At 38.9% G+C, this 14,414-nt stretch overlaps 1 protein-coding gene across 1 annotated transcript in view; it reads right to left on the bottom strand.

Annotated features, from left to right (window-relative positions):
* Positions 1-930: 930 nt before the first annotated feature.
* LOC108693898 (protein dachsous) overlaps positions 931-14,414 on the bottom strand; it is a 72,467-nt gene continuing 58,983 nt past the window's right edge. The window contains exons 14-16 of the mRNA XM_018203096.1: positions 7,204-7,497; positions 3,728-4,181; positions 931-3,259 (exon numbers count right to left, since the gene is read on the bottom strand). Coding sequence (XP_018058585.1) covers positions 949-3,259; positions 3,728-4,181; positions 7,204-7,497 — 3,059 coding nt within the window. The 3' untranslated portion in view covers positions 931-948. The remainder of the gene's footprint in view (positions 3,260-3,727; positions 4,182-7,203; positions 7,498-14,414) is intronic.

The following is a 14,414-nucleotide window of genomic DNA, read 5'->3' as shown; positions in this document are numbered from 1 at the left end:
TATATATATATATATATATATTCAGTGCGTTATGTATATATGTATCGGGCTGAGAAATTCCATCCCTCGTTACATCGAGATCGCGTTCGGGGGACGAAGTAACAATTAATCAACGAATATATATGGTCGCCTTTAGAGATGCGCTGCCACGAAATGTAGTGTGATCAGTTCGCTCGTGGTAGCGCGTTTTCGTTTTTAATTCGAATGATATCGCCATGTTCGTCGTAATATTAACCGATTCGATATAATAAAATTAGATTACTGTACACACATTCACGAAGGCTTGATGAACATGGCGCGATCATTTGATTTCTGGTTTACAGTAAGGACAGTCTATTTTTTTGATTATGACAACATCGTTATTCTCATAGAATATTATTTACAATATTACTTAATAACTAAACGCCGCAACCGGCGGATATTTACAACATTCCGCTCAGAAAGTACTTATTTTCAATTAGCTATCGATCGGAATAAAAAACGTCTGTGTTATATAGCAGATATGGAATTGTCAAGGCGCAATCGCCGCTTTCTCGCTTTTTGTTTCACTCGTGAGTTACTCGTACCGCTCCTCGCGTTGAATCGAAACTATCTATAAAGTTTATATTTTGTTAACATTTTGTTAATTAATTAATTAAGTAACAATTAATTGCCGGAAAGTAGCGTTTGCGCGTGACGAGGAGAACGATTTGGCCATGGCCGATTAAATTGAAATTACTAAGTTAAACATTAACACTATATCCGCGGATCACGTTGTTCGCACAGTCTGAGAGAGCAATATACATATATCCATTAATAAATCACATTTAACAACGCATATTAACAGGAATTATTCGCATTACACGTTCGAGGTACCACATCGTCCGATGTCGCATTCCTGGCGAGTCATCATTGTATTAACACTAGAAATTAGTACGCAAAGTACGCCGGATTAAAATCAGAGTATTCTCAAATCCTCAGCTCGGCATCAGCGACGGGAATTCCTCGATTGGCACTTTGATTCGATCTCTGGGTGGCGGGTGGTACGAGGGGGCTAATACTAGGACTTCTCGTAGCTAGAGGTGATAATGAAGGAGAAAAACTCGGACTTAGTGCAGCGGAAGGGAAGGTAGAGGCATCATGACTGATCGGCGACCTTGGTAGAATTCCTCTCGCCAACGCTGGTGCCGCTAACGATCTCGGAGCGACGGACGTGAGCAATGGTGGTGGTGGTGCTTTATGTACAGACTTGGTCTTGCCGCTGCTGCCGGAGTTTCCGCTTTGAACGCTGGCGGCATCATCCTTTAGCCTAGCAATCTCGCTGAATACATGAGCTAACGGTTGATACTGGGGTCCCCAGTCTAATAGATAATCCCAATTGTACGAACCAGTGAGCTCCTCCTCGCTGTGCACGATGGAACTTAGGGAACCATTCATCGATGGTCCACCTGGTACTTCCAGACCAGAAGTGGGTCGTCCAGATTCCCCAATCTTACCATAAATCAACGTTGCTATATCTGCCTCGGTGCTCGCTTCATCTTCAAACAGATGCAAACTGTCCATAGGCAAAGCTTCGGGAGGCCTCCTAGGCGTACCGGCTGGAGGATCCACGATGCCCAATCTAGCCAAGTATTCCTGAGTATTGTGAACTGAAAGGTCGCTCGCGGAATCACCGGTCTGCTGACCCTCATTGATCATTCTGATTTCTTCGTCGTCCCCATCATCCTCGGCGGAGCCCCTGCCGGAAGAACCCGATTGATCGCTTCCAGAAAGCTCGGAGGTAGCTTGCTGTTGCCCGGATTGACTGGATGTTCCATAAGGAGGTATTTCGTCGTATTTCGGAGGAGCAAACTGACAGGAGGCGCCGCCACCCGCTCCCCCGCCACTTGCGGAACTACCATTTCCGCTCGCCCCGACTCCGGCCACACTTCTGATCGGGATTGTGTCAAACGCGCTCGGGTCCACGTAACTGTTTGACGCAGTAGCATTGCTCTCGCCATTTAAACCTGGCTTCGTACCGGGTTTCTTGTGACGGCGATTACGAATATGAAGGTAGAGAAAGATGGCACCAAACGCGAGAATGAGAAGAAGGAGAGCGATCAATAGACCCAGGACCCAATCGGCTAAACCACCCGAAGTAGCTACAGCCATATTCGAACCGATATCTGTAGGCGCTAGAGCGGTAGCTCCTCTAACTCCATTCAGCTCGGTATCATCCATTAATGCAATTTCTACTACCGTCATGTTAGACAGAGAGCCCTGTCTACCGGAACTCGCGCTGACTACTAATCTGGGTGATTCGTCCATATCGATGTGCATTAATTTTTGTTTCACGATCAATGCACCGGTTGTGCGATTCAATTTGAAATAAGGATGTTGGGATGTTAATTGATACACGACTCGGCCATCGGGTCCTTTATCGCGATCGGTCGCCGTCACGTGACCAATTACTGTACCAGGCACTTGAGTATTGCTCCTTATTCCGAATCGATACATTCTCTCGGTAAATTGTGGAAAGAATTCGTCTCTCGAGTCAATCTCCACTCTGACACGCACTGCCGCTGTACGACCTCCTGCGTCCGTGGCACGTAACGTAAAAGCGTATCGATTCCGCTGCTCATAATCAAACACGGCGCGAGTAATGACAGTACCCGTCTCATCTACCGCGAACAGCTTCCAACTGTCATCGATGTCGGAAAATCCGCTGGCGGCGGAAACAATAGAGTAGTTCAATGATCCAAAAATGCCACGATCCAAATCCGAAGCACGCGCGGAGAAGACAACTGTACCAATCGGCTCATTCTCACCAACAAACTCGAGGTATTCGGAAACCGGAAACTTTGGCGAATTGTCATTCACATCTTCCAGATAAACGCGAAGACTGGCGAGCGCGCAAAGAGGCAAAGCCGGATCGCTATCGCAAACCATCACTACGAGATTGTAGACTTCAGGCTCAAGATCGCAGTCAAGCGTGGAGTTCACTAAGACCGCGCCAGTTGTCTTCTCTACACGGAAGAGACCCCCATCATTTCCTGAGGTAATGTCGTATACCAGAGTGGCCGCTGTAGTATTAACCAAGTCGTCATCCTTGGCTTGTAGGACGGCAATAGTCGTTCCGTATGGGGCGTCTTCTTTAATCGATACTTCATAGAGCTTTTCCAAGAAGTGCGGATAATTATCGTTGACATCCTCCACATTGATTGTTACTATTATCGGTTCATCTCCCATCAGTAAGCCTGTTGTCGTGTTTTCGATCTTGTTGCCCAATTGTAGCATGTATCTAGAAAATCAAATACGCGACTTGGTAGTGCTCTTAGATATTCTAAAATAAAGGAAGTAAAAGTAAAAAAAAAGAAAAAGAGAAAGAGAAGAGAAAGAGAGAGAGAGAGAGAAAAAGAATGCTAATAATAAGAAAATTAAACTACATAAATCCTAATCTATAATATGTTATTTGCTTCTTTTCTTACTTTTTATCACTTTTTATTTCTTGCTTTTTTATCTCTTATCTTATTTCTTCGTTTTTTATTCAAGATAAAAGAAGACGAACTTTGGAAGAGACAAGAAATATATGACAATAAATATGATTGCTGATAAAACGGTTGCAAAGAGGGAAAAAGGCAAGAGATAAAAAGCAAGGCATAGGAAGCAAAGAGCATATTGTAGATTAGACTTAAGACTCAACGTAATAAAATCATAAAATCAACATATAAAATCATAGAATCAAATTTTGATCTAAACTATCGCTTACCTGTGTCTCGTCTCGCGATCAAGCATCTTTGAAAGTATCAGCCGATCCTTAGATATTTCAAATGTTCCGCTATCGTCGCCCGCAATGATGGCACCATCCAGAAGATCTACGTCGGAAAGTTTCATCAGCGTCGTACCTTTCGGCACACTTTCCTTCACCATGAAATTGTATTCCCGCCCGGGTAGAGCGCTCTTTAAACTACTAAATCGTACGACAACCGAGCACACCGACGATGCCGCGGGTTTGCCATGATCCTCCGCAACAATCGCCAAGTCCATCTCTTTTGGTATCGGCCTGGATATCGCTGTGTGATTAACAGTCAGAACGCCGGTCACGGGATCCACTGAAAATCCCTTCACGGGACGCAGCAGATAATATCGCACTCGGCTGTTCTCCTCCAAAAGGTCATCGTCCGTAGCGTTTACCATCAGAATTTCCTGCTTGCCTTGCCCTTCTGAAATGAGAAAAAAAAATCAACACGGTTACGCAGCATGTAATTATATTAACATAAATTCGTACCAGGTTTCTTTAAAATATTCTTGGAGTGAATATAAAGAGAAAGATATTTAGATGCGAAATTATAAAGAGAGCTCATATAACGTCATACGAGACGGCATTCATTAGTAAACGGCAGGGACTCGAGAAGCACTCTTCGCGAGATCGATTATCGAGTCGTACATTGTACAAGGAACCACTCGACAGGGACGCGGGAGAAAGATCGAGAGATCAGCAGACTCGAGCTCAAATACTCTTCGTGTCTTCTTGTTGCGGATGCGTCCTCGACCATCGCTGGTCTGGACCGACATTACAAACGCCTTTTTTCGGACGGCGAGCAAGGAGGATAAGCCTTCTTGACATCAGGCCCGAACGGAAGTATGAAATAATAACCAGTTATATATAAATCGCGCCGCGCGGTACCGTGGGTCCAGGCTCTCGATGGCGCATTGCGCATACAAAAATCATTTCGATGCGTTTCAAATCGTCGGATAACTCGGCATTAACGTGCCAAGCCACGGTCTAAAGTACAGGAGGCAGGGGAAGATATAGACCGATGCGTGGCGTGCGTGGAAGGTTTGAAATAAACCTGGAGAATATGATTTCCTTCGGGGATCTTGCGTCGTAGCCGGGGGAAGCGAGGGCATCTCCTCGAAAAAAAAAAGTATTATCTGGCGAAGAGAGCAAGAAGAACTGTATAATTATTGTAAAATGCGTATGCACATGTTCGCATCACGACATCTTCTCACTAATTGTAAGATAAATTCGTATTTCCAACAGTGTCAGAATATTCCTTCTATCTCCTTCTTTATTCATTTTTCTTAATCCTACTCTATCGCCCAATAATATTTCGATCGTTCTTGGTCGATGTAATATAGTCTTACTAATCTTCGTATCACTGCTCGTCCACTAATCTTGTTCCCTCATTAATTCCGTTGCGGGAGTTACAGATACTTTAAAAGCTTACATTGTACAGAAAAGTAGGTATCTGAAAGCTAATAGCTCTTTAGTATTTAATTAAAATTCGTACAATTTTAAGAAAATGTGAGAGAGAGGTTGGCAAAGCCAATCTTCTATCTATCCTGATATTATCTACCCTCACGAACATCTATAATAGTCCCATTAACCGGCCAGGAGCTTCATTAACTTTCGCCGAGATCTTTTTCGCTCAGTCAAGTCTGCAACCTTCTACAGACATATCGTCATTCTTTGCCTGTCCCTTTTAAGAGGAACGGCACATAGCTTTTCGCGAACATACAAGCCGAAGCATGGGATGAAGCTGAAAAAGAAGAAGAAGATGCAAATTCGACGTTCTCGTCACCGTGGGAGCTCCCCGTTTGAACGAGCTCTTTCCTTCCATATTCGCCGCTTGCCAATCCAACCCTTCCAGTATCCGGATTGTCCTTACTTCTCTACCGCCTATCCAAATGCACCATTAGGCGCAGGCCTATGTATTTTTAATAAGTTTCGAGAGTCTTCTCGAAGCGGACGGTTGCAGTGAAGGCGGCTTTTCGGCTGACTCGCAAACGGTGTCCTCACGTTTATTTATGTGCGAGGAGTTCGCAATTCACCTCAGCTCTCCTTCCATCTTCTCCTCCCTTTCGCCTTCGTCCTGTCCCGTTGATCTCGCATTCTCTTTCCCTCTCTTAATACATATATCTCATCGCCCTTTCTTCTCCACTATCTTTTTCTCTCCCATATTCAAGCAGCTAACTTTTCATCGGTCTTTCTTCTACTCGTCTTTCTTTTCTATCTTTTTCTTTCTCTCTTTCTCTCTCATCTTTCCTCACCACCTCTCACCCCCGCGCCGTTCTTTCTCGCGCGCTTTATCTCGGCGCGGTGTCAATTCGAGTTTGGAACACGGGCAACAGGACAACGCGTGTCTACTAAAAACCAGTTTTTAAACGCGCGTTTATTTCGCACCGAGAAGCCCGCCTGTATCTTCCCGTTGCCTCCTTCTCCTTCCTTCATCTCTTTGTGCCACTGTTGCTTCGATTTTTTTTGATGGGATGCTGATATCGAAATGCTTCGCCTAGCGGGGTGACAGAATTCGCGCGACCAATGACAACGGTATGAACGATAATGAATTCCGACTGATGAACCTGTATAACTTCAATGTGGATTTTCCACATTGTAACTACTGTAAGGTACAAGGCGACAGAACAATACAACGCCAACTGGACTATCTGCGCTCTAAATGAGATTCGTTAAAACTCTCATACTAATTCGTTAACCGATCATTAACTAACAGATTTAAATTCTTTAATACGTGAACAGTAAGAGATTTGCGATGCGTTTTAAAAACGCGGCAACAGAAAAATATTATTCCATTGTTAAGAAAAGTAATTACTTAATATAATTTACTGTCTTTCTTAAGCAACGGTTGTATTTAACAAAGAATCTATTCTTGAATAATCTTAAAATATATTCATTATAAATTCATCATAGAAAATTTCATTAATATGTATACTCAAAATAAAAATTTATTTTCTTTTAGAGAATATTGATCAAAATTGATCAAAGAAGCATTTTTATGTAATAAACAAATCGAAGTTATTTTAATTTAATAATCTTGAAGTATTAAATTTTCTAGAATTCAGAATATATTTCAAATAAATTTGATAATTGTGACAAACTGATGACACAAAATTTATCGATATATGAATTTTTGAAATATTTGAAACAAGTAATTATTATTTGCATGTAGTATGTATTTTTCTGTATATCGCCAATGATGTGGTTTCTCGTCTTGCGATTTTATCCCAAGCTACCGTTTTACAGAACAACCTCACAATCTCGATAACGATCGTTCCCAATAAATCAAAGAATTATGCTCGCTGGAGCAACGCGATAATCGACGCAACGATCTCGTTCGATCATCGTCCAAGTTTTGATCACAGATTCGACGATCTGCTACCTGTTTTATTCGTGTCGCTCTCGTAACCATGCAGAAAGAGGCATCATATACACTCGATACGTACCCGAAAGAACAGCCACGTAGACAGCCTGCTTAAATTGCGGCGTGTTGTCGTTGAGATCGGTCACACGAACCGTGAGATCGGTCGTCGCTTCATGAATCCCGTCACTGGCGATCACCCGAAGAGTGTATTCAGAACGCATTTCGGCGTCCAGACGTTTCCGTAGAACAACTTTACCGCCGTACCGATCGATGCTGAAGGGCCCCGAACTCATGTCATCGAATCGATATGTCAACGCCGGTGAACTGTCGACGTCATTCGCCGTGATGGTTGTCAGCACAGTTCCCATGGCAGTACCTGAAATTGAAGATATACTGTTAAAAATTTCATGACATTAAATTTAATGTATTCATGAAAATTTATGAAATTTAATGTACACGTTGATTACATTTAAGTAATTATTGTAACTTAATTTTCAGTTAAATCATTCATTATTTTTAATTTCGTTCATAATCATGAGCTTTATTTACGTATAAAGGAAGCTACATTTCTAATAGTGAGTGTCTCTTTACTAATGAATATGCGTTTGTACCGATATTAAATATACAAATAAATTATTTTTAACTCAGTTACAGTTCTTTACTCAGTTATAAAAATTACACTCAAATTCTAAAGCATTCTGTTTGAAGTATATAAGTGACAGTACAGAATATAAGTGTAAACCTTCGCTTTATGGCGATTGATTGCACTGAAAAAATTTACAAATTTTATACATTATTTCTTTGAGTAGTGCTAAGAAAACATTTACTTACAGTAGAGAAATATTTATTCAATATATAAAAAATGAAATTAAATTAATGGTTCTTATATCAAATAAATAAATTTACCTTCAGAATATACTTAGAACTATTTAAATAAATATTTATTAAAATTTAGTATTTTTTCTAGTGTAGAGTATTTTTTCTAGAAAGATTCAAAGTTTTTATCTACGATTTAAAACTTTACAATACCAATACAGATTGTAAAATCATCCAAAAATTTTCGCATCTAAATAACTCATTACTGTAGCCGAAGATTAATTAACATTAATACATAAATAAAGAATGAATTTTCAAAATCGAAAAATGTATATATATTCATGAAAATTTCATTGCTACAATTAAATTGGATAATCGTAAGTGCTATTTTTGCTATCTGATAGCGACGGAATTAAGTGAAATACATTTGACAAAATAAAGAAGTCCGTTGGAGATTTCGAACAGAATGAAGAGCTTTATCGCTTCGCATTGTGGACCGCGCGGTCGCTAGCGGATTGCATCCTTATGCATAAAGGTGCCTGCCTTTGATTTCGTTCTTTTGTCCCCTCATCGCGAAGCCACTTTGTCACTGTGAAATGATCGTGCGCGATACATATATACGACGCGCGAACTGTGCAGCCTACGAATCTCATGGGCGCGCGCGTTCTCTTCCGCGAAGTTAAAGACACATCAAGAGGGTCGGTACTTAAAATGCATTGGATCCGTACTATCGAATCGTTTTATCTTGGCCAGTTGCTAAGAAGAAATGATCGAAACGAATCTGTCTGAGGGAGCGGATGAACCTCTCGCGAGGGAGACGATCGGGAAATATATTACAATGTCGTCCTGTCTAGACGTATGCAAGGAAATTGAAAACCGTATCGCGGGAATGCGACAATTTGCACAAAGGGTGGATATGTATTCTATAACACAATCATAGCACACGAAATACGCTTATCCGCGCGAATGCGATTTGTCCTTAAATATAAATTTATGCCTTCGCCTAAGATTCGTTGTTGTACACAATTGCAAAAAGTAATTTCGCAACGATCATCATATCTTCTTACAATGAGAGAAAGATAAATACTTAAAAATTTATTTGCGGGATATAATGTTCATTTCATTGAAATAAATCCTTATTCAAATACGGCCCAATAAAATTTTATTTCTAGCAAATAAACCATCTATTTTATTCTTTAAATAAATTAATGAGATATATTTCTCACAAAAATATATTATATATTTCATTATCACAACCAAAGTTTTTAATAATTAATAAATTGAAGAAAGTGTCATATTTACTTGCAAATATTTCGATTTTTTTTCTCATTTGTCATAATTTCTAAGATAAAAATACATACATAGTTAATGAGTAAATTTTAATTTTTAGCACATTGATTATTGAGATCAAAATTAAGGTTATTTATTGATTCATGTGTATTGTCTCGATACAAAAAAACGAAAAACATAATGTTTCTGTAAAAATCTATAAAGATGATTTAAGTGAGAAAAAGGCGGACGTATTACGTAACTTTTAGCGATTTAAACGGGATTCTCCGACTCGGTAAAGGCAAGTATACGGTATGTGAGTACGATGATTAAAAGGAGGTACATCATCAAGGATTGGACTTTTGATTCCACGACCGAGCCGGGTGATATACGTCAGGCGTAGCAACACCTGCGGCAGTAAAAGAATTATTCTGTATACGCGATGCATTCAAGAGAGAGAATAAGGGCGGGAGGAAGCTTAGCTGGCACGCGGCTGTGACCGTTCGTAAATTTCACGAAAGATCGTTAAAGTCATGTAAATCGGTTTCCAGAGCGACCACGCATCATCTATGTACATGACTCTGTTATTGCTAGAAAACTATTTTACTATTCCGAACACAGCTGGGATCGTAAGTAGAGATGTGAACAATCGGAGTGCGCAATTACAATCGCGTGCGAGTTCATGTAAATTTAGATGATACGAATTATTCGTGTATAAAGTTTAATATCAATAATTGGCGCTAAGTTAAATTCAATTTTTATACAATAATAAAAACCGCAAATGCAATTTTATCGCAATGCGTTGCAGCACGTTGAGTGTCAGATTCGTTACGTAACTTCACCGAGGTAATTTCAATCACGTTTTCCTCGCATTTCATGATTCGGGCCTGCAAATGAACACGTAGCGACAACGTTGGTGCTCCTTGTATGGAAAATACACTCGTCGGTGGTCTACCATTGTCTCGATTTCTCGTGTCAGTGCCACTTTCGTAGTCGATTCGATCGTTTCTGTCGATTAAATCCTCCCACGAATTGTGGGTATGGCAGAAGGGCCCTACGGGAACGGAGGCAAGGCCCATCCAACATTTGCGAGCCGTGCCTCCCGCTTTCGATGATAATTATATCCTTTTATTCTACCGGGGTAATTACAAACGTTTACCGTAGGGCTCTTTCGAACGGGCCGCGTTAAAACTCGACCATGCGAAACTTGTGCGGATTAAACATAATCGACATCGCTGTCGTGCGAAAAACGCTAAAGAATCTATCCACGACGAGAAGATCGAGGTTTTTCTATTAAACTTTAAGTAAGTAAGTGATTTAAAGATATACAAATTGATAGATGGAATGCTCAGAAGATTCTAAAAAAATTGTAATTTTAAAACAATAAATTTAACTAAACAAGACAAATAAGAATATAGCGTGTATTAATAAAGTGCATGGAAAGAAGCTTTGCTGAAGAATCTAAAAATTTAGCTAGATACAAATAGATCTGAAAATAATTTTCTTGGACCATCAAAATAATTTTGTAGGAATCACAAGCATAATGAACAATGCTGCAATATATTTTGATATTCTATTAGCAAGCAATTTTGATGTTCAATTTTGATTCTATTTAATTATTTTCATCCAATAAAATTATTTTCAGATCTATTTGGCTAAATTTTTAAATTCTTTAACAAAAATTGCTCTTTCCATGCAAATATTATTAACCACACTGTCTTCTAATTTACTAATTTTTTTTTAAAGTGTTAAAGTTTTTTTTAAAGTTTCTGAAAGTCCATGTTAAGATTTATAATCTTGAGGTTTAATTTTAGTTATATTTTTATTAATATATTAAGTTTAATTTTAATTTATACCTTAATATGAAATAGAGAACTATAAAACTAATGAATTTTAAGACTTATGATCATCTGGACGATACTTTTTGTTTTTCTTTTCCAGAACAGGGTTTTAAACTATATCTGAAGTGCTGTGACTATATATATCCACTCAAAGGTTAGGCCACTTCGTGTTGTAATATCAATTAGCAACATAAGCATAAATCTCTATGGGATTAATAAAAACGCGAAGGAAAGCTGATTAGAAGATGTCAGAGTAAACTCGTTATCCTGTCCCGTTCCACCATGTTACGATCATGTAATTCATATTTCTATCAAATGTACTTTGAATATAGTGAAGTAGCTAGTAGTATACGAGCTGAGCGGAAGCGAAAAGCTATTTCACCTCAACTATCGACAGGATATTGAAAGCGTGTCCAAGGGAAGCATAAATGATCGATTTAATCTTTATAGACAAAGAGTGACACTTACACAACGTGGCATTGACACAATCGTGATTGCAAAACAAACTGATCCACGAGAGCAGAGTGTGATGTTAAATAAATTTCGCCTGGCGCGGCGTTTATACGAGACTCCGAAGAGTTCTACGGCGATACAAATTAGATAGTAATCTCGCATTACGCCATTGGCGTAAGCGAGTACGTAGCCACTACCTTCATGTCAAAGGTTCTCGAAAGAACAAGAAGAAGAAAGAGCTACGTAACAACAGCAGAAAGCGAAGAAAGGGAAGGCAAAAAAAGCGAATGCAATAAAAGGCTGAAGGAATCTCCTATTATATCTCCCGTCGTCTTGGAATGCTTGCTAGAACGTGCGTGACTCGCCACCTGCTCGCTATTGGGAATTCCATCAGGCAGGAAGAAATGGAGAACTACGCGAGAAGAAAACGGCCCGTTCGAGGTATCATCGAAACTACGCCGCAGCCTTCGTTTGTCCGCCGATGTGATTGAACTTACTCGATCACCAGTCCCTCCTTTCGTCGCGTCATCTTCGTTGACTAGCTGCCCGTTTGATGGCAATCGAAATGGATGGGGCTCAACGGGATCTTCTTTTTCTGCGTCTTGAGAAGTGATAGTGCGCAAGGTTGGCGCTTGTACGTCAAACTCGCGGCCACTACGGTCCCGTGCCGTTCCATTGAATCGTATCTGTCAATGGGGAACAATATGGTGGCGAGAAAGGCCGAGGAGCAAGAGGACCCTGTATGCCGAGCAGAAGAGGGAAGAGAGAGACAGAGAGAGATAGAGAGAGATGAAGGGAGAAAAGCTGAGCCACCGAACGCACGCCTCGGCAGCCTCGACTAAGTTATGCAGATTGTTCCGAACAGTTGGACTTTAATGTCGGCATAAATCCTTTGCCACTTAACTTTATACGTGGAGTAGAATGCATTCCTATCCTCTCGGCGCGGTTGGACTCCTCTCTTCTACTCTCTCTTACTAACTTCTCGACTCGTCTCTTTTTTCTTTATTCCAGATACTGAATTCTTTTTGCAAACTAGAATCTAATTCAAATGTGTCATCTTTCGAATTTAAAATGTGTCAAGATTTTGTGTTGAAAATGTTGGCCTCGATTGTGCCTATTTACAGAACACAGTTGCGTTTCTTAAATACAATACCTACAATTCACATATATTTGAAAATAATTAAAAACGTAATTTAGAGTATAAAGTTTCATTAGAAATGTTTCGAAGTGTTTGATCGATCAAAGTTAGAAGAAAAAATTTTATTAATTCATTAATCAAAGAATGCTTCAGAACATTTGTATCATCACGGTTTAATAAGACAGGTGTAACATTACCATGGCTGAGTAGGAAAGTGAATTTGGGCCTAAATTAAATTAGCCATTCCAGTTTACTACTGCTATTATACACAGGAAGATGTATTTGGGCCCAAATTTGATTGGTTGTTTCCAGTATTGCTATCACCATTATGCGCAAAGTTATACCTGTCTTATCACGTCTATTATTAATCATAAAACTTTTAGTGAATCTCACACTGAAGAATAAATTTCATTCTTAAAGATTGAAAACTGAGCCACTCTTTTTCAAGATTGGCGCAATTTTCACTCTTCAGAATTAAATTCCACTTCAAAGATTTTAATTTTAATTTTATATCATTTCTTTCGCAATTTTTTAAATTGTTATTACAATAAATTATTGAATAAAATTCAATAGATATATTGAATAAAATTCAATAGAATACAAAATCAGAACATTGTAGTCTAGCTGGTTGATGTTTATTGATAATTTATTAATATGATACAATTATGAAATGGATTCAAACGTTTCAACCATCAAATAAATACTCTTTTCAATGAATAAAATAATAGATAAATAAATGCTTAAATCATAAGCTTGTTTTTTATTTTTTATCATTCAATTCCTGATAATATTTACAGTAGCTTTTGCTGATTATTGCTGAAGAAGCAATAATTTCAGTAGTATTAACACAATAATACAGCAACGCAATAAAAGTAAATATTTCAATTATTCATTTAATTTTTATTTTTCTCCCCGCACAGCATGCAGCCTTCACATCTCTTCCTCCCGTTATACGTGGGCAACCTTGAGAGAAATGAACCATCATAAAACCCATTGGATTTCGAGAGGGAGCTAGACATTCACGAGTCAATGACCAAGACGAAACTCGAGCTATCGCTATCGCGATGATACCCGGTGAAATCCGAGATTGTATTTGTTGACAGGATTATCATATAGTATGATACCGCGATGCTACTGTCGTCGACGATCAGTTATCCTAACGAGCTCATCTCCATTCCATGTTGTAACGCAATGTGACCGTTTTTGATCGCAAATAGAGCTACGGGATGACGAGCAATTCACGTTGCCGCAAAGCGGGAATAACAATTTGCGATTGCGGCGTCAGTTTGTCTGGCTCGCGAATGGATACTACTTGACACTTGATATCGTTGAGTGCCCTAAGAAACCACTCGCATATATCGTTACTCGTAATGCTATATAGTGAAATCTGATACACAGAAAAGAGATTAAACATTCAAATGCTTAGTCGATACAGAATGATAACTTATTTAGGCTGTAACTTTATCGTTGATAAAAAATATCAGTCATCTTATATGATTGATGATATTTTAATGATTAGCTTGAATAAAATAAAATGTAATTAATTAATTAGTTATTGTCATGCACAAATATTATTAAATATTTTTGCATAGCTGTACTATTTTAATAGATTAGATTCTTATCGTCAGATAAAAATAGGAAAAAATACAAATAACTACATAAATTATGTAACATTACTGTATTGCATAGAAATTTAGTAATTAAGAGAAAAACATCCGAATAATAATGAATTAATATTCCATTATTGTTTAGCTAATCATCTAAATATTTATTTTT

The sequence above is a fragment of the Atta colombica genome, unplaced genomic scaffold (assembly GCF_001594045.1).
Source record: "Atta colombica isolate Treedump-2 unplaced genomic scaffold, Acol1.0 scaffold110, whole genome shotgun sequence".
Taxonomy (NCBI): Eukaryota; Metazoa; Arthropoda; class Insecta; order Hymenoptera; family Formicidae; genus Atta; species Atta colombica.
Note: the sequence above shows the minus strand (reverse complement) of the source record. Positions and strands in the feature narration are given on the sequence as shown.